This window comes from Saimiri boliviensis, chromosome 3, assembly GCF_048565385.1.
Source record: "Saimiri boliviensis isolate mSaiBol1 chromosome 3, mSaiBol1.pri, whole genome shotgun sequence".
Classification (NCBI taxonomy): domain Eukaryota; kingdom Metazoa; phylum Chordata; class Mammalia; order Primates; family Cebidae; genus Saimiri; species Saimiri boliviensis.
Genome location: NC_133451.1, coordinates 52,569,629 through 52,593,014, shown reverse-complemented (window position 1 = coordinate 52,593,014; position 23,386 = coordinate 52,569,629). Strand labels below are relative to the sequence as shown.

The following is a 23,386-nucleotide window of genomic DNA, read 5'->3' as shown; positions in this document are numbered from 1 at the left end:
AGGTTTAGCAAGTCCAACTCTCCTGAAGTAGATGATTACTTGGGAATCTCTTATATCCTCTTCCCCAGGGACAAGGTTTAAGCACATCTTTTTTTTTTTTTTTTTTTTTTTTTTTTTTGAGATGGAATCTCACTCTGACTCCCAGGCTGGAGTGCATTGGCACTATCTCAGCTCACTCCAACCTCTGCCTCCCAAGTGCAAGTGATTCTCCTGCCTCAGCCTCCCAAGTAGCTGGGACTACAAGTGCATGCCACCACACCTGGCTAATTTTTTGCATTTTTACTAGAGATGGAGTTTCAACTGTATTAGCCAGGATAGTCTCAATCTCCTGACCTCATGATCCGCCCACCTTGGCCTCCCAAAGTGCTGAGATTACAGCCTGAGCCACGGTGCCCAGCCAAGCACATCTATTCTAAGCAGACTGCAATTCTTGTTAATCAGCCCAGGGCCTTTGGATAGAGACTAAGCTTTGAGGATGGGTGAGCCTCCCTTTACAGGTAGGTCAGTTCAAGATACCCTTCCTGATGTCTGAGGATACCAGGGACTGGGTTAGTATGTCAGGGACTGGGAGTGGGCAGGGACTCCAAAATGAAGTGTTCTAGCAAGTCTTGGTGGCTACTCACCTGTAGTCTCAGCCACGCAGGAGGCTGAAGCAGAAGGATGGCTTGAGCCCAGGAGTCCAAGACCAGCCTGGGCAATGTAACAAGACCCAATCTCAATAAAAGAAGAGAGACCAGGTGCGGTGGCTCATGCCTGTAATCCCAGCACTTTGAGAGGCTGAGGCAGGCAGATCACAAGATCAGGAGTTCAAAACCAGCCTGACCAACATGGTGAAACTCCTTTTCTACTAAACATACAAAAATCAGCTGGGCGTGGTGGCACATATCTGTAATGCCAGCTACTCAGGAGGCTGAGGCAGGAGAATCGCTTAAACCCGGGAGGCAGAGGTTACAGTAAGCCGAGATTGCACCATTGTACTCCAGCCTGGGTGACAGAGGTAGACTCCATCTCAAAAAGAAAAAAAAAAAGCTGAGGAGAAATGTCCTAGGGAAACTCACCACTAGCTAGGCTTCAAGGAATCCCAGAATCAGGTACGACCATCCACATGGTTAGCAATAAGTTTCCTATGGAAATTTCCCACCCAACTCAGTGCTTGCAGAATAGGAAAGTGCTAGAAAAAACATTTAGTACCTTAGATTTAAGGTGAATCATAGTACAGGCAGGACTGGCCCATGAGATGTGGAAAAATATGTTTCCAAGGCTATGTTAACATCACTAGGGAGTTTCCTCTCAGGAAGGCACTCTCTATAAAGTCAGTTCTTCCATGTGCCCAAACCAATTAAAAACCTAGCCTGCTGCTTTAGCTTGTGTGGACCTCAGTCAGTCTGCTGAGGATGATAGTGTAGGTATTCCAGCTCCCTAGGGAGCCCTGCTGAATAGATTAGCTCATCCCTTGGCAATGTTGTTGACACAGCCCATGTTACCTCATCCATCACATGGTTACAGAGTGAGCTCACCCCCTGCACACCTAACGTGGTTTCGTGTCCTTCATAGATTTGCTTTATGGCAGTAACAGGGTCCCTTCAAGAATGACACCAGACCATGTGTACCAGAACCACCGTGGGTGAAAACCACACCCTGAAGTCAGAACCTTTGTCGGTATCCTACTTTTTTTTAATGCTAGACCCATACAAGGAAGAAGACAAGAATAAGAAAACATCACCAGGAGCTGGGTGCAGTAGCTCACGCCGTAATCCCACCACTTTGGGAGGCCAAGGCGGGCATATCACCTGAGGTCAGGAGTTTGAGACCAGCCTGGCCAACATGGTGAAATCCCCATCTCTGCTAAAAATACAAAAATTAGCTGGGTGTGGTGGCGTGTGCCTGTAATATCAGCTACTCGGGAGGCTGAGGCAGGAGAATTGCTTGAATCTGGGAGTCAGAGGCTGCTGTAAGCCAAGATCACCCCACTGTACTTCAGCCTGGACAACAGAACTAGACTTAATTTTATTAAAAAAAAGAAAACATCGTCAAATAAGAGATTTGTTTACAAGCAACACATTGCAAGAAACAACTTTCTCTATATGTTCCATGGTCAGTTGAAACTTACAGTGATAATTGTGAGCTATCACAAGATTCACAGTCATCGTAGGGAGACTTCTGAGGCCTATGTCCACTTGAGAAAAATATATTTCATGCTCCCGAAGGAGATTCTCAGCAACAAAGATTGGAGCCAAAATTGGGTGTCTTCTTAATCTAGAAGTAACTAGCAATCAGCCTGGAAACTCAACTCAAGATCTGGGCATGCGGTCACCAGGGCCGCACTGTTTTGGATGGTCTGCTCTTGTGTGGACTGGCGCTGCACATACGTGCCTGGAAGCTAAGCAAGGCCTTGCTGTCTGCCTCTCTGCCTTACCTGGGGTAGGGTGGGGACAGGCCAGGTGGCCAGCAGTGAGCTGATGGAACCCCTCCTGGAGAAACTAGTGAGAGGGAGTGCCAAATCTGTCTTCCTTCCACCCAGAGGAACCCACATAGCCTTCTCAGAGCTAAAATGTCAGCTAGGCAGTGCTTACCCCGGTACTTCTGGTCTCCCCACTGGGGTTCAGTGCCTCCTCATGTCCCAAGTGATACCTGAAATCCAGCAAATTTAACCCCAAACCCACCCTTTCTCCGTCTTCAATCCAGCACCTTCCTCAGACTGATGGCCTGGCTTCTGTTCATGCTGCAACCGGCTGCTGTAACCTTTGAGGCATGTCCCCCTCCGCCACAGCCGGTCAGTTACTGGGTAGTGTTAGTTCTTCCTGAATAATCTCCCAAGCCTTCCCCTTTTCTCTCTCTTCTCATTACTATGACCTTGAGTTAGAGCCTTAATCTCTGCCTTGTCCCATCCTGCTACAGAGACCTCCAAAATCATCTTGGGAAATACCACTTGAATCATGGTACTCCCACTTTCAGAGACACATTGTAGGGTAAGACCCCAGCTCGTCTGCCTTCTGCTGTGCTTGCACCACACACAAATCCTCTTCCTAAGCCAGCCAGCATTTTCCTGCCTCTCCTGAGGCAGGTCCCTGCCTTTCACCTTCCTGGATGAAAGTTCAATTTCTGAAATGAAAAGCAACAACTCATACTTCTTGAATGTTTCCCCCATGCCAGGTACTGTGCTAATTGCTGTATCTTGTTTGATCCTTTTGGTGGTCTAATGACGTGGATACTACCATTCCATTTCACAGATGAATCAACCAGGGGAAATGAAATAACTTGTGCTGTGTGGCATAACTCAGGAGCGGCAGAGCAGAACTCCTGATTCCAAGTCCATACTCCAAACTCACTATGGTCTGTTACCTCCCAGCATTTTGTTCTTAATCTAAATGCACTACACCTCCCCAACACCACCCCAATAGATTATATTTAGAGACTAGGAAACAGTTCTTACACCCTTTTGCCCCAGACAGTGTTTGGCAGGGTCCCATTGTTATAAACTATTGGTTCTTCATTCACACTAAAGTGGAAATGACTAACCGTAGCACCCATAACCAGATGAATTTGCCTTAAACTGAAGGCCTGAGATTCAGTCTGGCCTATGCTGCTTAACGTGTCATACTTTCTTCTCCTCTCCTGCTGTCTGCAGCCGATACCCCTGAGACTGTGCTGGATTCCCGTAACAGGGTTCAGCTGCCACATCATCTGCCTCTGGAAGTTCCCTAAATGCCTTGCCTTGGCAGATGGCTCTGCTCTTTAATTAGCCATACAGTTACTGCTTCCCCTTATTTAATATCAGGAAGCTTCCACTTGTTTCATCCCCTTCCCCCTCTTGGCCCTAATGCCTTCCTACTATTCTTTTCCCATTTGTACTTTTGTTTGGTCCTGTTCCCTTCAATGTGTTATCAGAATCTCATCTCAATCTAGGGATTTTTGCCAATTTGTCTGAACTCTATCTCCATATGTGGTATCTGAGATCCTTCTTAAACCCTGATTTTTCCCTTATTTGGTGTCAGTGCACACACTCCATATGAACTATTTTCAGACTCGATATCCACAATCAAGATGAGTGTTGTTTGCAAATCTCCCGTAACTCAGAGAAGTCCCCATACTCAAATGTCTTAGCCATGTTACTATGTACTCAGTAAGAGGCCAGGCACAGTGGCTCACACCTGTAATCCCGGCACTTTGAGACGCTGAGGAGGGAGGATCACTTGAAGCCAAGGGTTTGAGACCAATCTGGGCAGCAAAGCAAGACCCAGTCTCTACAAAAAAAAAAAAAAAATTAGCCAGGCATGGTTTTGCTTGCCTGTAGTCCTAGCTCTTTGGGAGGCTGAGGCAGAAGGATCCCGTAGCACCATTGCACTTCTGCCTGAGTGACAGAGCAAGACTCTATCTATAAAAACTTTAAGGCCAGGCGTGGTGGCTCACGCCTGTAATCCAAGCACTTTGGAGGCCAAGGCGGGCAGATCACCTGAGGTCGGGAGTTCAAGACCAGACTGACCAACATGGTGAAACCCTGTCTTTAAAAATAAATAAATAAATAGGAAAAAAAAAAAACTTTTAAAATCTCGGGTGTGGTGGCCCACAACTTTAATCCTAGCACTTTAGAAGGCTGAGGCATGTGGATCACCTGAGGTCAGGAGTTCGAGACCAGCCTGACCAACATGACAAAACCCCACCTCTACTAAAAATAGAGAAATCAGCCAGGCATGGTGGTGGGCGCCTATAATCCCAGGTACTCAGGAAGCTGAGGCAGGAGAATCACTTGAACCCACAGGGCAGAAGATGCAGTGAACCAAGATCATGCCACTGCACTCCAGCCTGGGTAAAAAAGTGAAACTCCATCTCAAAAAAATAAATAAAATAAATGCTCAGTGAGAACCATAATGTGAATAGTATAACCCAGCATGATGCAGAAACCCTTTGTTTTCGGTGTAAGGATGATTGATAATCCTTTTCTTCTAGCAGACCTATCCATCTCAGTGGGATTTGCTTCAAGTGATATATGTTCAAATTAATTTGCATCTCCTGGTTATAAACTAATTGGTTGGTGAGTGGTTAGTAGCCAAGAAACATTGCTTATGGCAAGAGAGTCAAGTGGAAGATTAAAAAAATTCATGATGAATAATCTGCCAGCTGATAAATAAGAGAGCTGTAACATCACTTTGGTGAGGTGTACGCTTTTGGCCACGTGTACACTGGTGCATTTTCAAGACAGTGGCTATCTTTTCACTTCTGTTTGGCTGATCATGTTATGTTGTTCTGAAGTTACTGCTGCCCTGTACCCACTTCATACAGCCTGAGCTCTGTCTCCTCCCAAGGAACATGAAAAGCATTTGATTCTGTGGTTCCTGGTTCAGTTCTAATTCCAACAGGATGCTGCCATCCTCATTCAGCCCAGCTGAGGAAAGCATTAGAGAACAATGATGCACTACACTCTGTGGGACTTACTGAACCCAACAGGGTTTTAGAGAAGAAATAAGGGGGATCCCGAAGCTGTCAGGCTTCAAAAAATGTCAGAGAAATGAAACTTCAGCCTTAGAATGTCAAATAAAGTATAGGGTATAGATAAGAAATAAGAGAAGGGAAGATAGTTCAAGTAGCCAGGGGCATCAGCATAAGCAAAGGTGCTGGAAGGGGTAATGAACATGTAATAGTGGGTGAGCAGGACTGCTGGGAGCAGAGAGTGAGTTTAGGTAGAAGTGACACAGTAGAGTGAATTGGTAAAAATGGAAGAGATGATGGGGAAATTAGGAAAGCAATGGAGCAAAAAAATACACAGTTCAATATGATATTGGATGACAGAAATTGATTATTGGGGGAAATTTGACTTTTGACCATTTCCCAGGCTTAATTTAAGTATATTTAGCTTTAAAACATGATTGCTCCTAACATCTTCTACACAGCTCTTTAAGATAAAAGAAATTGGCTAACTAGGTAAAGGGTGATACCTTTATAAGCTCTACTTTTTTAGTCCTGGAGGAAGTGAACCATGTTATGAGTCACATACGTTGCGTTTAGGTAGGTGAGGAAATACAGTGAACTGATTTGCAGAGAACGAGAGCTCCAGACCCAGGCAGTGGAACTTCAGACCTTCCTAGATGTCAAAGATGCCATATGACTGTGCTCTAGGACACATTCATGACAGGTTCACTTACTTCCAACCCCAAAGAGAATATTCTTAGACACCCCTTAGTTCCTTCATCTTGTAAAAGTGGTTAAGTGGCTTGTTCAAGGTCTGCTGGCTAAAAATTGTAGACAAGGATTCAGAGCCAAGTGTTCTGTCCCCAAGAATGCTTTGTCTTTTTTTTTTATAGTAACATGATGAGGACATCTCAGGTCATGGCTGAGGAGTGCTTTGTGCTCTGTAAGAGACTAGGAAATTGTTCACATATTTCTTTAATATTGTCTCTGCTGTGCTTTTTATAGGATAACATATTTTAACTCTGTCCTCACGACTGCAACTTTATATAAAATCAGCTGGAATGAATTGCTGGTCAAATTCAAAATGAATTTCATGTCAACGTCTTTTCTCATATTCGTGTGTTTTGTGAGGACTGCCCTTCTTAAACTCTTCTGAACCAAATCATAATATTCCAAATTTAAATTCATCCATCTATAAAACTACCTTTTCTGTATCAGTAGTACTTTTTCAGAACATACCTATTTCTAGATTATAACCAAATATTCTTAAAATAATATGGTAGCCTTTGGGTCTTTTGTCTAGAACTTAATTGAAAGTGGTAAAGGAGAGGCCATGCATTGTGGCTCACACGTAATCCCAGCACTTTGAGAGGCCGAGGCAGGAGGAGTGCCTGAGTTCTGGAGTTCAAGTCCAACCTGGGCAACATGGCAAGACCCCATCTCTACAAAAAAAACAAACAAACAAACAAAAAAAACTAGCCCAGCATGGTGGCACACACCTGCGGTCCTAGCTACATAGGAGGCTGAGGTAGGAGGATTATTTGGACCCAGGAGATTGAGGCTGCAGAGAGCCATGTTCATGCCACTGTATTCCAGCCTGCGTGACAGAGAAAAAGACCCAGTCTCTTAAAAAAAAAAAAAAAAAGAAAAAAAAAAAAAAGAAAGCAAAAGAAAAAAAGTGGCAGAGGAGTATGCAGACTTAGGTAGAGATTCTGCAGGATACTTCTAAGTACTTTTAAGGTGATCTGATTCATTAAATTGAATTTTAGCTTTTGAATTTTTTGATTTTTTTATTTATATAAATTTATGGAGAACAAGTGTAATTTTGTTTCAAGGATATATTTCATAGTAGTGAATTTTTGTTTTCTTCCAAACTTAGAACTTTCTTCTTCCTTGCTATTAACTTCCTTTAGGATATGGCTATCTTTCTTCAGAGTTTTCTTTCTTCTCTTTCTCCTCCACCTCCTCTGTAATAGTCTGTTCTCATCCTGCTAATAAATACATACCCAAGACTGGGTAACTTATAAGGAAAAAGTAACAAAGTTATCAAGACTCACAGTTACACGTGGCTGGGGAGGCCTCTCAATCATGATGAAAGGCAAAGGAGGAGCAAAGTCACATCCTACATGGCAGCAGGCTAGAGAGAGCATGTGCAGGGGAACTGTCCTTTATAAAACCATCAGATCTCATGAGACTTACTATTACAAGAACAGCACAGGAAAAACCTGTCCCCATGATTCAGTTACCTCCCTCTGAGTCCCTCCTATGATGCGTGGGAATTATGGGAGCTACAATTTGAGATTGGGTGGAGGCACAGTCAAACCATATCATCCTCCCTCCCTTTTTTCTTGTTTATCTTCAAGGAATGATCAAAAAGAAGAGACCCTCTAAGGTTACTGAGCAAGAGTTATAGAAAATAGGGGAGGCAAGAAAATAAATTTAGAGGGTTGAAAAGGATCTAAAGAGGTTGAATGAGAATTAATTGAGTGTGTAAGGTAAAAGGAAAACGTGGTAACCTGGTTTGGGTGCAGTTATCTGGATAGAAAATTATGGGTAGTCCACCTTGTTGGGTGTCTCTTTACATCAGGCAGCAGTGCAGACAGTTTGGTTGCTTTCTGGAGTTGCCCAGGGTGCGTACAGGGCAGAGGGAAGCAGTGCACAGTCAGGTTTCTATTAACAGGATGTTTGTCAGACAAATGTTTGAGCAGCCTGGAGCACTTAATGGAACAAAAGCAAGGATAAACAAATAATTGGGCCTATCCTGATGTTTGTCCCTATACATTTAAGAATTCTATGACTTGTTCCAAATGGAATCCAAACACTAAGTATGAGTTAGAGGATAATGTTGTTCTTACCCTTCACGTGGCCTTGAGGACTAATTTTGAGCTTTCCGAATGAGAAAATTATCTCCAAGTGACCTAAAAGTTTCTTTATTCTTAAAAACAGAAATAAATTCTGTATCTGCCTTGGATTCCTTGGAAGAAAGGTAGAGTGGAAGGAGTTAGAAGTTACTTGGTAAAGAGTCTTCAAGTAGAGTGCTCTCCTGAGGTGAAACGGAACTGTTAGGAGTGGAATTGCAGGACAGACCTGCAATTCAAGATGATTGTTGGCAGTGAAGTTGCTTATCAATGGAATGTGTGGAGTGATGGTTCTTGAGAGTCAGGGAGGAGAGTGCAGCATTGTTGGGGCTGCCATTGTATCCAACGAAAACATTTTCAGCATCTCTTCTATACAAGACTTGTCTTCTTGGTGTCCCTGTGAGTCATCATTAAGTCACTTGCTTTTTCTTTCTCACCATGTATCTTCATTTACCTTTCTCTAAAACTTCTGTAATTTGCTTTTATCAAGAGTTTTTCAACCGGGTATAATAGCTCATGCCTGTAATCCCAGCATTTTGGGAGACCAAGGTGGGCAGATCACCTGAGGTCAGGGATTCAAGACCAACCTGGCCAACATGGCAAAACGCTATCTCTACTAAAAATACAAAATTATAATTCAAGGACATGCAAAGAATTTTTAAAAAAAATACAAAAATTAGCCAGGTTTGGTGGCGGGTCCCTGTAATTCCAGCCAAGATTGCACCATTGCACTCAAGCCTGGGTAATAAGAGCAAAACTTCATTTCAAAAAAAAAAAAAAAGTTTTTTCATTCTCTTTGCATATTCTGGGAAAATTTCCAGACCAGGTAAGTGGGAAAGAACCAATCAGAGCTTAGTAAATAGGAATCCTCCTGGGTATCAGCTCTGAGCAAAGTACTGGGAAGAATGTTGAATCCCTACAGATTCTTCCAACACGGGAAGTCAGATGGAGGCCAACCTGCCTTCACCTACTCTAAGAGATCTGTTGATCACTTGAATGTTACACTAATAATTTCTTGATATGACTTTCCTTTTCAAGAGACTGCATATCAAAACCAAAAGTCCATTCTGTAGGTTAGCACTTTCCAGTTTATATATTGTTTGTTAAACTTTTCCTGTGTTGGTAAACCCAGCATTTGTTCAAGGATATTTGAAATACCCAGGTGTTTGTAAATGTTGTGCAGCAAACTGGTCCTAACAGCCCATCCTCTATTCTTCTCCACTCCATCACCCCACAAGGACTCAGTGAATCATAACAGATTTTTGTGGTATGGAAGTCTCGTAGAATTCTAGGCATAGCCTGATGGCAGGATTGACAAAATCATTTACATTCTTAGAATGATCCAAATGTTGACTCAGCCCATTTACCTAAGGCATTCCAGGGGTTGGCAGAGGGAAAGAAGAACCCGTGGTATTATTTGTCCTGATACTGAATCCCCTGATGATGGCTGTCGTTCAAAGTATTCCTGGGTTCAGATGTTTTTAAAGAATTCATGGCTGGGCACTGTCACTCACATCTGTAATCCCAGCACTTCGGAAGGCTGAAGTAAGAGGATTGCGTGAGCCCAAGAGTTTGAGACCAGCCTGGTCAACATCAAGACTCTGTCTCTACAAAAATAAAAATTAAAAAACAATGGTTGCTTATCCCAGCCGGGCATGGTGGCTCACGCCTGTAATCCCAACACTTTGGGAGGCTGAGGCGGGTGGATCACCTGAGGTCAGGAGCTCAATACCAGCCTGACCAATATGGTAAAACCCTGTCTTAAAAAAAAAAAAAAAAGAATGGTTGCTTGTCATAGAGTGTTCTGCTTCTTGGAATAGTAAGAGGATTGAGGAAAACAGATATATTATATCTGCCTTTTATTTAGTGCTTCAATTTTAGTACAATTAATTTCCAAATTATGCCATGGTTATTGATGTAAAGATAGACACATAGACCAATGGAGAAGAACAGAGAGTCCAGAAACAGTCCCGTGCATATACAGTGGATCTTGTAGATTTCCACAAAGGCATTATTATGATTCATTGGGAAGAAGATGGTCTTTCAACAAATGGTGCTGAAGTAATTGGATGTCCTTTTAGGGGAGGAAAAATGAACCTTGACCTCTGTCTCACAGCACACACAGAAATTAATTCAAGATGGAGCAAATGCGAAAGGTAAAACCATAAAGCTTATAGAAGAAAACAGGCGATCTTCATAGCCTTGGGCTAGGCAAAAAAATTTCTTAAACAGGACACAAAAAGTACTAACCATAGAAAAGAAAACTTGATAAATTGGACTATATTAAAACTAAGAACATCTGTTTAAAATACCATGGGAAAAATCCATAGCATGTCTTCAAGATCTCTGGCAGAACATCAGGCTGGAATTCACCCATTAGCGCTCCAGAATCTGCCCCCTGCCCAAGACTGATTACCCTGCTACCTGTACTGGCAACAGGGAGACGAACGCAGGTTAAAGTCAGTAGGTTTTGGCAGGACTGAGGCCCTCTGATCCTCACAATAAAATCATCTTGCATTCCTTGTATGGGTTGGATATGTGAGAAGCAGCTTTGTTCCCGAGCCCCACCAAATCTCTGAACACTGGTGTGTTCTTCTCAGAACAATCCTTTGAGATCCCCTGAGCTTTGAAGTCCTCCTGCCAAGTCTGTGTGTGGGAAGGAGAACAGAGCAGCGTGAGGGCCCTCAGAGAGGTGGGCGAAGACAGTTCAAAGCCCAGCCAGATCCGGCTCTGTGATGGCCAAGCCCTTGGGGTCCCAGAGCCCTAGAGGAAGGCTGGGATAGGGTGAGGCCCAACCCTTTGCAGGGTTCTGCATTGCTGCATCCAGACTAGGAAATGTCTGAGACAAAGCTGGAAACATAAATACTGCACCCTTACGCTCACCACATTTTCATATTTGCAGCAGAGGAGCCAAGCCCCCTGGCCAGGATATATGCTTCCTTTTCAGACCTATGGTTTGGAGGGAAGGAAGCATGAAATGTATTTAGAGCTTTCCAAACTTTGATTGTTTTGCACATTCCTACAAAGGGAAAAAATAAAAATATCCCAAAGGATTTTAAAAAATCAGCTTCTAATACTTGAGATGAGTGGGAAAATCTTGCATACTGGGGTCATTTCCTTTCTATTTCAATAAATTAATACTGTGCTGGAAATAGTCTGTTGCAAAAGGGGAGACTCATGTCCTTTGAATGCTGATTATGCCAGAAACTTTCCAGTCCTAAGGAGAGGTTGTCCCTTTCCCAGGACTCTGATGCAAGATGACCCTGCAGTTCACTATTTTGCTAGGATAGGAGACCCAAGTCAACAGAGATTTAAAATTCAGAAGGGATCATTAACTCATTCATTCAAGAAACCATGCTGAGCATGGAATAAGGGCCAGGTTAGGTTCTGGAGTCTCACACTGACCCGCATGAGGAACCCAGGCTACCAGCTCCCATGATCCCTGCTCTGCAGATGGTCCCAAGTCTTTCTAAAGGCCCCTGGTGACTAAGCCCTGGCATTCAGACTTAGCAGAAATGGCATACTAATTGCCAGTAAATAAAAAGTAGGTGTTTGGCCGGGCGCAGTGGCTCACGCCTGTAATCCCAGCAGTTTTGGGAGGCGAGGTGGGCAGATCACTTGAGTCTAGGAGTTTGAGGCCAGCCTGGCCAACACGGTGAAACCCCATCTCTACTAAAAATACAAAACATTAGCTGGGCATAGTGGTGGGTGCCAGTAATCCCAGCTACTTGGGAGACTGAGGCAGAAGAATCCCTTGAACCTAGGAGGCAGAAGTTGCAGTGAGCCAAGATTGCGCCACTGCCCTCCAGCCCAGTTGACAGAGTGAGACTCCATCTCAAAAAAAATAAAAAGTAGGTGTGTTCATCTCTACTGTAGATACTGGGAAGCCAGGCTGCCAGGGGACAGGCGCAGTTGATAAGTGCCCACTCCCTCAATATCTGTTGGCTTCCACAGTGTTGTGTTTCGGAGCCGAAGCAGAAATCACCCAGGGGGGTTGCTTGCATCAGCTCCGGAAATTGTGCAAAGGATTAAAGTTCTGAGACTTTCCCATAGTATCTCATTCAGGCCTCAGTCTCTCTCAGTTGATTAGAGCAGGAATCAGCAAATTTCTTCATAAAAGGCCAGAGACAGTGAATATTTCAGACCATACAGCCTCAGCCGCAACTGCTCTAGCAGCTGGAGACAGCAGGAAACAAGTGTGGCTGTGTTCCAGCAGAACTTTATTTTATGGACATTTCCTTACAGTTTTCACACATCATGAAATATCCATCTTTTAATTTTTTTTTTTTTTCCGTTTAAAAATGTAGGCCAGGAGCAGTGGCTCACACCTGTAATCCCAACATTTTGGGGAGCCAAGGCGAGCAGATAGCTTGAGCTCAGGGGTTCAAGACCAACATGGCAAAACCCTGTCTCTACTGAAAATACAAAAATTAGCTGGGCATGGTGGCATCTACTTGTAGTCCCAGCTACTTGGGAGGCTGAGGCATGGGAATCGCTTGAGCTTGAACCCGGGAGGCGGAAGATGCTGTGAGCCAAGGTCACGCCACTGCACTCCAGCCTGAGCAAGAGTAAGACCTTGTCTCAAAGAAATAAAAATTTCTTTAATAAAAAAAAAGTAAAATGCAACACCATTCTTAGCTCACAGGCCATCCAAAAACAGATGGCAGGCCAGATTTGGTCCAAGGGCCATGGTTAGCTAACCCAGGACCAGAGAATCATACCACTTTCATAGCAAAAAGGATACACATGGTTTGTGTTGATGCTGAGTAGGGACCTTCTCCGGAGAGTACCATGATACAGAAGGTGGGGGGTGTGTTCCCTAATTGGGGGAATGGAGAAGCATCACTCTGGCCTCTCTCAGTGGTCCCATAGCTGCTGACTCTATTTAGGCAGTGGCTCGAGGGTACCCCTGACTTGCCAATGTCTCCTGCCAAAGACCTGGACACTGAAAACTCTGGAAAATGGTCCTCTCCTTGGGGACCCTGGTCACACCCAATAGACCAGTCATTCTTCTTCCTTCTTACCAGCTGCCTCCCCTGACCTCACTGGAAGAAGGACTCTTGCACCACCTTCCTCGACACCCGGGCCTCTTCTGTTCAAAGGTGCCTCGTGGCCAGGCATGGTGACTCAAACACCTGTAATCCCAGCATTTTGGGAGGATGAGGCAGGAGAGTGATTTGAAACTAGGAATTTGAAACTAGCCTGGGCAACATAGCAAGAACCCATGCCTAAAAAAAAATAAAAATTAACTGACGTGGTGGTACACACCTATAGCCCCAGCTACTCAGGAGGCTGAAGTGGAAAGATTGCTGGAACCCAGGAGTTTGAGGCTGCAGTGAGCTATATCAAGCTACTGCACTCCAGAATAGGTGGCAGAATGAGATTCTGTTGCAAAAAAAATTATTAAAAACAAAGATGTCCCTTCCAGTCCCCTAAGGCACGCAGCGCTCCATGTGTTTCTTTCCTTCCCTGCCTCCTCACCTTTTCAATGCTAGGTCCTAAGCTTCTTGAGGCAGAGACTTCCATCTCGTCTGGGTGCTTAGCCCATTTTCAGATAGTCTCTTAGGTTTTTTTTCTTCGTTACCCACGGAGCAGTTGTTTGTTGCCTTTCCAACCCAAAATAGAAATGCTGGTAAACAAAAGAAGAAAAACATCGGGCAGTTTGGAACTAAAATTGCATTATTACTAGAAAAGTCCCAGAAAATAAAAAACAGCTGGTAAATTAGCGCTCATCTAAGCATGGTCTGGGGAAGAAGAAAATTTTAATAACAGATTTTTCTTCCTAATTGTTTTTGTTTGTTTAGATTGATGCATTCCCAAAGTGGACCTTAAAATCATGTTGTGGCCAGAGGAAGCCAGTGTGGTCTTGGCAATTTGCTTCAGATAATCCACCAAGGGGACGGCCTCATAAACATGATTATTATTTTCTTCCTAGGATGCTGACTCATGTGAAGGGCTGTTGAAAAGATGACTTTGGCTTTGTGTCCTCTCCTGCAGGTCCTTCCATAGTGACGCCCCCCAAGGACATCTGGAATGTCACTGGTGCCCAGGTGTACTTGAGCTGTGAAGTCATCGGAATCCCGACCCCTGTCCTTATCTGGAACAAGGTCAGTGGCACAGACTTCAGGAAGATGTCCCAGATGGACATGCTTCTCTTGCACTGCACAAAGATGGTAAAACATTAAATCCTTAGTCTCCTGTGTTCACTGCAGCTCTTCCTAGGTGATGCCTTAGGGCTAAGGTGAAGTACAGGCACCTCCCCTGGATCCAGGGAACAAAAACCAGTCCCTGTCCTGAAAACTGAGAAAGTGGAAGAACAATAATGCTGAACAATAATCCTGAACCCACCTTCGGGGGTGCGTGCACCTGTGGTGTGTATATGTGTGTGCATATGTGGGTATGAGTGTGTGTGTGTGTCCGTGTGTGTGTCCTCAGTGAAGACAGTATAGCCCAGTGGTTAAAAGTGTAAGTTTCTGTCTTTCTGTCCCAAAATACCACCCCCACCACACACACAGCCAGGCTGTTTGTGATGGCACCAGTCTCCTCACTTAAGACTTAACACTTAGCTGATAATTTGTATCCTGTCTGCTGGGAGATATTATTATTATTTTACTGAGAGGAGATGGGAGGCTCGGTTAAGAAGGTGAAAAGCCAGAAGGCTCTGTAGCGTTCTCCTGTGAGCATGGATTGTTTTCTCAGATTCCCTAAGTGCTGGGAGACAGGATGAGTATATTTTAGGGGCACCGGAAGTACATTGGAAGGAGTCAACCTACTATTCTTCTAAGTACCAAGGCTATGGAACCCTCAGTTAGGGACAGGAGGTCACTCCAGAACACGGCATTAAAAAGGAACAAGAGGAAGAATATCAAAGAAAATGTTTTCTTCTTTCTGAATTTTGCTTAATGCTGGCCCCAAGTGGAAAAGCATGATATTATTTTAATAAATCAGCTTTGAAATGACTTCCTAAATGGAAAAAAAGTATGAGGCTGGGTGCAATAGTACATGCCTATAATCCCAGCACTTTGGGAGGCTGAGGCAGGAGTATCACTTGAGCCCAGGAGTTCGAGACCAGCCTGACCAACACAATGAGACTTAGTGCTTACAAATCATTATTTTAATTTAATTAGCCAGGCATAGTAATGCATGCCTGTGGTCCCAGCTACTCAGGAGACTACGTGGCAGAATCCCTTGAGCCGGAAGATGTGATTGCTGGCTGGGTTCTCTGCAAGCCAGGGTTTCTCAGCCAGTTTCAGCCAGTTCTTTGCTGTGAGGGCTGCCTATGCTTTGAAAGATGTTTAGCAGCCTCCCCAGCCTCTGCTCATGATATAACAGTAGCACCCCCCATCCCCACTGTTGTGAGAATTAAAAGCGTCTTCAGACATTGCCAAATGTCCCCTAAGGATGGGGAGCTGGGGAATTGCCCTGGATTGAGAACCATTGCTGTTAGCCTCAGCTCCCTTCTCTACAGTATAAAAGTAGCATGTAATTATCATAAAGATTAAAGTAATGCAAGTAAAAATCACTTGATACATAGTTAGCACTCAGTAGACATTAGCTACTGTTCCTGAAATGTTTCCCTTCAAGTGGCATTATCTTGTATAATTATCTTCATATTTGAAGCACACCATCTTCTCAGCATGGATGGTATGGAGAAGGGAAAAGAAAACACTCATTGCCATCAACTAACACCTCACAATTATACCATACACTTAGGTTTTTGTCCTTTTGTTATTGTTGTCGTTGTTGAGACAGAGTTTTGCTCTTGTCACCCAGGCTGGAGTGCAATGTCATGATCTTGGCTCACCGCAACCTCCGCCTCTCAGTTTCAAGAGATTTTCCTGCCTCCGCCTCCCGAGTAGCTGGGATTACAGGCATGCGCCAACACGACCAGCTAATTTTGTGTTTTAGAGTCGGGGTTTCTCCATGTTGGTCAGGTTGATCTCAGACTCCTGACCTCAGGTCAGGATCCACCTGCCTCGGCCTCCCAGAGTGCTGGGATTACAGGCATGAGCCACCGCGCCATCCATTTTTGTCCTTTTTATACATTTTGAGTTGCTTAGCCTCACAACTATCCTATGACGAAAAAAAATCATAAAACTCATGCTGCCAAAAAAGAAACTTAGTCTAAGTACAGAGGTTTAATCAGACGTCCCTGTTTAGCTGCCTTGCTTCTCCAGCAAGCTCTAAGGTAGATGATGGTCTCTCTTGACTCTCTTTTTGCTCTTTGTGTGATCAGAGGAGCAACTTCTAGAACTCCAGGAAGACTGTGGCGCCCGCAGTCAGACCTCTTTCTGTTGCAAGTTCCACCAGCCCATTTGAAACTAGCCTACGTGAAACAAAAAGGGGGCGGGGTTCAACCTCAAGGGTCCCTGCATCCAGGTACACACACCGTCAGGACTCTTAACTCTTGACTCTTTGCTCTCAATATACTGGTCCCATTTTCTTCTGCTTCAGAAAGCTTCCTCTGCAGTGGGAGATAGCACATCATTACCGCAGCTTAAAGACCCCAGAGGAAAGAAAGGGCTTCCCTTCTCCCTGCCGCATTGTGAAAATCCCACTGAAGAGCTCAAGCCCAGGTCGGGCCACCTGCTAACCTCTGGCTCCCCCTTGCGGCCAGAGGGATGCGGCCACTGACAGTGGCACCTGCGTGAATCCTCCTGGTTTGTGTCAAGTCTGGGAACAGGTACCAGGAAATGCCCGATGTGGGGGTGATGGCAGAAGCAAAGTCATCTATACCATCTATACAGCTGATACTTCTCTTAAAGGAGCAATAAGATTTCACCCCCAATCAATTATATTTTTAAAAGAAAGGTGGAGAAGAGAATTAAGAGCAGAAATGCAGTCCGCGGATGGATTTCCCTCCACCCTTCCTGCAAGAACTACAGGCCTTCCTCACTGCTTATTTGGAGATTGCTGGTTTGCTCAGGGTGTGGAGAGGTAGCGATATCACGTTCTGAGCAATATCCACGAAAACCTCCGTTGCAATTCTCTACAGTTTTCTAGGGATTCTTACACATTGAGAAGCGAGGGTCACCCAAGTGTCCTTGGGCACAGGACCTTATTGGCAAATCTTGGCAAAGATAATTTCAGTGCTTACTGTACCTGACCCCAGCTAAAGTATTCACATACCAGAGGAACACATCTTCCTCGGGAATCTGTTCCCTTTTAGGACTGTACAGGGCAAATCCTAGTAGGCCTCCCTGAGGGCTTGTCCTCAGGGCTATTCAAAAACACCAAAATGGTTGAGGCTGGTGTGGTGGCTTGCCCCTGTAGTCCCTAGCTGCTCGGGAGGCTGAAGTGGGAGGACCGCTTGAGCCCAGGAGGCGGGGCTGCAGTGAGCTGCGATGGCACCACTGCACTCCAGCTGGGTGACACAGCAAGATCCTGTCTGTAAAAACAAAACAAAACCTACCATGTCAATCAAGGAGACGGGTACTGAAGGAGAGAAGTGAAGAGGATATAGGAACTCTTTTTTTCTGCAGACTTTCCAGAACCAGCAAAACCCAGCTGTGACGCTCTGCTTGTTTTCTTCTACCATCATAATGCAATTTGCCACATGTATCACCCAAGGCAATGTTTCTTACACTGTAGACGGTGACCCATCAGCAAGTCCTGGAGCTAATGCAGAGATCACAGTTAGCATGTTCTTATAAAAAATAAAAATAAAAAAATAAGCCGGGCGCGGTGGCTCACGCCTGTAATCCCATCACTTTGGGAAGCCGAGACAGGCGAATCACCTGAGGTCAGAGGTTCGAGAGCAGCCTGACCAACATGGAGAAACCCATCTCTACTAAAAATACAAAATTAGCCAGGCGTGGTGTTGCATGCCTGTAATCCCAGCTACTCGGAGGCTGAGACAGGTGAATCACTTGAACCTGGGAGTACACGGAGGTGATGAGCCAAGATTACACCATGGCTCTCCAGCCTGGGCTACAAGAGCAAAACTCCAACTCAAAATAAAAAATAGAACAGGACCTATGTTAAGGCATCACACTTACCGCTTATGAAGGTGTCATTTCATATAACTTTTGTATATGCCAGATTACAATGTAAAATATATTTCTTAGTTAGGGCCATGTCAAAACTAAGGAAACTTGGGAAGTCACTGACCTAAATAATTAAACAGGGTATTTGTTTACTCATTTCTGTCCTTATAACCAGACTCTTAAGAATACACACAGACATAGGCTGGGTGCGGTGGCTCATGCCTGTAATCCCAGCACTTTTGGGAGGCCAACGTGGGCAGATCACCTGAGGTCAGGAGTTCAAGACCAGCTTGACCAACATGGAGAAACCTTGTCTCTATTAAAAATACAAAATTAGCCAGGCGTGGTGGTGCATGCCTGTAGTTCCAGCTACCTGGGAGGCTGAGGCAGAAGAATCGCTTGAACCTGGGAGGCGGAGATTGCGGTGAGCCAAGATCACGCCACTGCACTCCAACCTGGGTAACAAGAGCAAAACTTGGTCTCAAAAAAAAAAAAAAAATACAGACATACTTACTGTCACTTGCATTTCAAATCCAATTTAAGAGTAGAACACCTTTTTGGATAGGATATTAGGATCCTCACTTGTGAAACAAGAGAAACTGAGGCTAAAGAAAGCATGTTTTTCTTGCTCAAGGATGCTTTGCAACAGCAGGATTAATGGCACACGCCTTCTCTCCGTGACACTTGAGGCTGCAGTGGCGATTCTTACAGTTGGCACAGCCTGGTGAGGGCCTTTACTTTCCTTACTGGTAGTTATCCTGCTGGCTTTAACAAGTCCCATATCTTTCAGCTAACACCTAGCCTAGGAAGTTCAAAGGGCAATATTTTGAAACGGGAACATGAACTAAAATAGCCATATTTGACTTAGCCCTTTTAAATCAGAGATGATGCCTACAGAGAAAGCAAAACACCTTCCCAGAACCTGTCTCTGAGACTGAGAGGCTCTCTGTTTGATTTTTTTCTTGCCTGAATATTTCTTCCGATTAGGACTTTCATGACCTCTAAGAATATTTTTTAATTAAAAATAGTGACCTCTAAGGTAATGGTGATAAGGAGAAATTATCCAAAGATGTAGAAAGAAAGAGTTGAGAATCTTCCCCCACCTCCTCCTCCTGCCTTAAGCAACCAACGTCAACTGCCCTGGTTTGTATTTTTCCATACTCTTTTTCATATCCAACCATATTCAAACATATCCCTAAGGTAAAATGAGAATACAGTGTGCCAATAAACTTGCTTTTCTCAACAAATACTTCATGGACATCATCCAAGTCTGCTTCTCAACAGCTATGTAAAATTCCAAGTATTTACTAAATCAGTTCTGTATTGATTCTGTTGTTTCCACATTTTTGTCAACTTAATCCTACCTTAAACATCAAAGTACACATATCATACATACTAGTACTTTTATCGCTATAGGATAGATTCCCCAACAGTTATGTGACTAGGTCAAAATATTTGTTTTAATAGACATTGTCAGATTCCTTCCTAAATAGATTGCAGTAAGGAGAGATGCCATTTCTCTGTATCTTTACTAGCACAGAATATTAACCTCTCTTTTTAGTTTTAGTTTCAATTTTAACTAGAAAACACATATTTATCAGCCAGCATGGTGGCTCACACCTGTACTCCCAGCACTTTGGGAGGCCAAGGCGGGAGGATCACTTGAGGTCAGGAGTTCTGAGGTCAAGAGTTCTAGACCAGCCTGGCCAACATGGTGAAACTCTGTCTCTACTAAAAATACAAAAATTAGCCAGGCGTGGTGTCACATGTCTGTAATCCCGGCTACTCGAGAGACTGAGGCAGAATCACTGGAATCCAGGAGGTGGAGGATGCATGAGCCAAGATCGCACCACTGCGCTCTAGCCTGGATGACAAATTGAGACTCTGTCTCAAAAAAAAGGAAAAGAATATACATATTTATCAACACTTAGAATCCCCTTACACAGCCGGGCGCGGTGGCTCAAGCCTGTAATCCCAGCACTTTGGGAGGCCGAGGCGAGTGGATCACGAGGTCGAGAGATCGAGACCATCCTGGTCAACATGGTGAAACCTCGTCTCTACTAAAAAAGTGCAAAAAAAAAATTAGCTGGGCGTGGTGACACGTGCCTGTAATCCCAGCTACTCAGGAGGCTGAGGCAGGAGAATTGCCTGAACCCAGGAGGCGGAGGCTGCAGTGAGCCGAGATCGCACCATTGCACTCCAGCCTGGGTAACAAGAGCGAAACTCCGTCTCAAAAAAAAAAAAAAAAAATGAGAGCGGAAAGGATGGTATTAAGTATTGGCCTTGATCCCAAGAAACTGCATTTCTTCTAAATCTTGACAGGACATACACAGAAACAGCAAGTTTTGTTATTAAAAAAAAAAAAAAACTATTTGACAGATGTTTTTCTTTTTTTCTTTTTCTTTTCTTTTTTTATTTTTTTGAGAGGGAGTCTCAGTCTGTTGCCCAGGCTGGAGTGCAGTGGCGCAATCTCAGCCCACTGTAACCTCCACCTCCCAGGTTCAAGCCCTTCTCCCGCCTCAGCCTCCCGAGTAGCTGGGACTACAAGCACGCACCAACACATCCGGATAATTTTTGTGATTTTAGTAGAGACAGGGTTTTCTCAAACTACTTGGATAGGTGTTTTGGATCTTAGGTCTTCAGTAAAGCATTTGATTAATTCTTAGCCCTAAGAACAAAGTAATGGTATTGGCTTTGGTCTCAGCCTATTTTCCATTTCCTGCTATTGCGGGAAGAGCCCCAAGGTCCCAAGCATCAAACCTAGTACTGGGTGACAGTTCATCAGTTGAACACGGCATGATAGGCAAAAGGCCTGGCACTGAGAAGCAGAATTTCCAAGAGTATGAGTGAGTGATGACGGTGGTGGCCAGTAGCGGGAAATTATGACCATGTATATTCCCCAGACATGCAGAAAAAATACATTAGTTTAAAACATGTAAGCTTAGCAGGAAACTGGCAGGAAGACATAAAAGAGGGTCTTTATTTTACAAGTATTCAGGAAAGGGAAATAGTTGAGTAAATTGCTGGGTTTAATCTATTAGAAAGTCTGACATACACCATATGCAATTGTAGGGATATGACCACTTCCAAGTAGATGATCTGGTATACAAAACTGAGTATCATTCTCTCCTTTTGTTTTTGCAGGTAAAAAGGGGTCACTATGGAGTTCAAAGGACAGAACTCCTGCCTGGTGACCGGGACAACCTGGCCATTCAGACCCGGGGTGGCCCCGAAAAGCATGAAGTAACTGGCTGGGTGCTGGTGAGTACCAGTACCAAGAGCTGGGAAGAGTTTCATTTAGGATTAGACACGAGCACATCTGGCAGAGGTGCCTGATGTACTGCCAGCCTGAAGGTGCTTGCTCTTCCACATCTCTTTGGAATAGCCCTAGCATGCATCAATCAATATGGCAAAATTGCCTTTCATAGCTAAAATCACAGTTCCAGAGAGCACTGGTCCTCTTCAGAGAAACTAAAGGAAAAGTGCTTTATTGCATGTTTTGAAAACCACCAATGAATTAACGAGAGCTAACTATTTTTTCCTAAGAGCGCAAAGCAAAATCCTCACACACAGCTACATGGCCCGAGCATTGTTTAACTGATTATCAATTAATACCTTACTTACTTGACCCTTGATATTCATAGAGAATACTTTGATCATGTACCCTATCAGGGCTGCCTTCAAACCGACATCGTGCAGCTATCCAGTTTCTAACCTATGCAATCAGTTGTCGTCCCTGATGTTTCCTCAGATGAATCCTCTCGGCATACCAGATACGGTAGCTATCGAAGTCTCCTAGCACAGGACTGGCCTACTTCTGGCAGTACCTTTGCTATTAATCCCCTGGTCATCTTAGGAAATTTATAAAATAATGACCTAATTGAACTACTGAAAACAGAGAATACAACCACAGAGGAATACGAGATCCTTTTTCTTTCACAGGTATCTCCTCTAAGCAAGGAAGACGCTGGAGAATATGAGTGCCATGCATCCAATTCCCAAGGACAGGCTTCAGCATCAGCAAAAATTACAGTAGTTGATGCCTTACATGAAATACCAGTGCAAAAAGGTATGCAATAAATTTCACAGCCATTTAAAAATGACTAGTACATTTGCTTAACAAGGAACAGAACCAAGTATGAAAGTATCATAGTTACTAATGAAGTTCTGTAGTTAGGAACCCATAAGGGCATTAAGTACGCTATGAAAATGAAGAGCATGAGACTCCAAAAGATTATCTGGATGGGTGACTGAATGTCATTATGACGACTTAGATGCTTTTACCTTATCTAACATGTAAGAGTCAAAACTCAAAACTTGCCTGGGAACGGCTTCTGTTTCCCGTAACTTTCTACCTATCTACTTGGCATTTTCCCTTTGTGTTGGGACTATTACATTAAATTCCCATTTACAAGAAAATGACTGCGGGCAATTCTCGTCCTTCATTTTTAGCTTTTAAAAGAAAGGAGAGTATATTGGCAAATACCCAATTCTGTGCTACCTCCCCTTCCTTCACTTCCAAAAAGCTTCCTCTGAAGAAACCATCCTAAGTGTCACAGCAATGCTACTTTACATTTATATAGTTCTATGAAACTGATGTCTGAATTGGCTTTCCCTGAGACAGAACAAAATTGACTGTCAGCATGTGTCAAACCATTCCACTGTGCAGATCACTCAGCTGTGATATGAAAAGAAACATTAAGAAGCATTTGGTCAGATTCTCTTCAGCCATAATGTATAATGCCAGGCGATGAAACAGAGCAGTAGCTAAGGGTCAAGCCATGCGTTTTGAGTCTTAGCTCTGCTACTAATTATTCCCCTACTTTACATTTTGAAGGAGATCTGGACTACAAAGCAAAGTCTTTAACCTCTCTGAATCTCAACTTGGTTGTTTGTGAAATATGCTCTTCCAGTTCTGTAATAAGATGTACCTTTGATGCATCAACCAGTACGGCAAAATTGCCTTTCATAGCTAAAATCATGTAACTGAAGTTCCACAGAGCACTCCGGCATGTCATTTATACAATTACTCCTATCTTCTTTTCCCCACATTTAACATCTTCATTTATTTGGAAACACTTAACTACCTGACAATTCGAAAGTCAGCCACATCCCTAGATGTAACTAATTTTTATC

General features: G+C 43.9%; 1 protein-coding gene across 1 annotated transcript in view; it reads left to right on the top strand.

Annotated features, from left to right (window-relative positions):
• IGFBP7 (insulin like growth factor binding protein 7) overlaps window positions 1-23,386 on the top strand; it is an 86,546-nt gene that overhangs the window by 62,885 nt on the left and 275 nt on the right. The window contains exons 2-4 of the mRNA XM_039468257.2: window positions 14,262-14,371; window positions 21,395-21,511; window positions 22,193-22,319. Of these exons, the coding sequence (XP_039324191.1) occupies window positions 14,262-14,371; window positions 21,395-21,511; window positions 22,193-22,319 (354 nt within the window). The remainder of the gene's footprint in view (window positions 1-14,261; window positions 14,372-21,394; window positions 21,512-22,192; window positions 22,320-23,386) is intronic.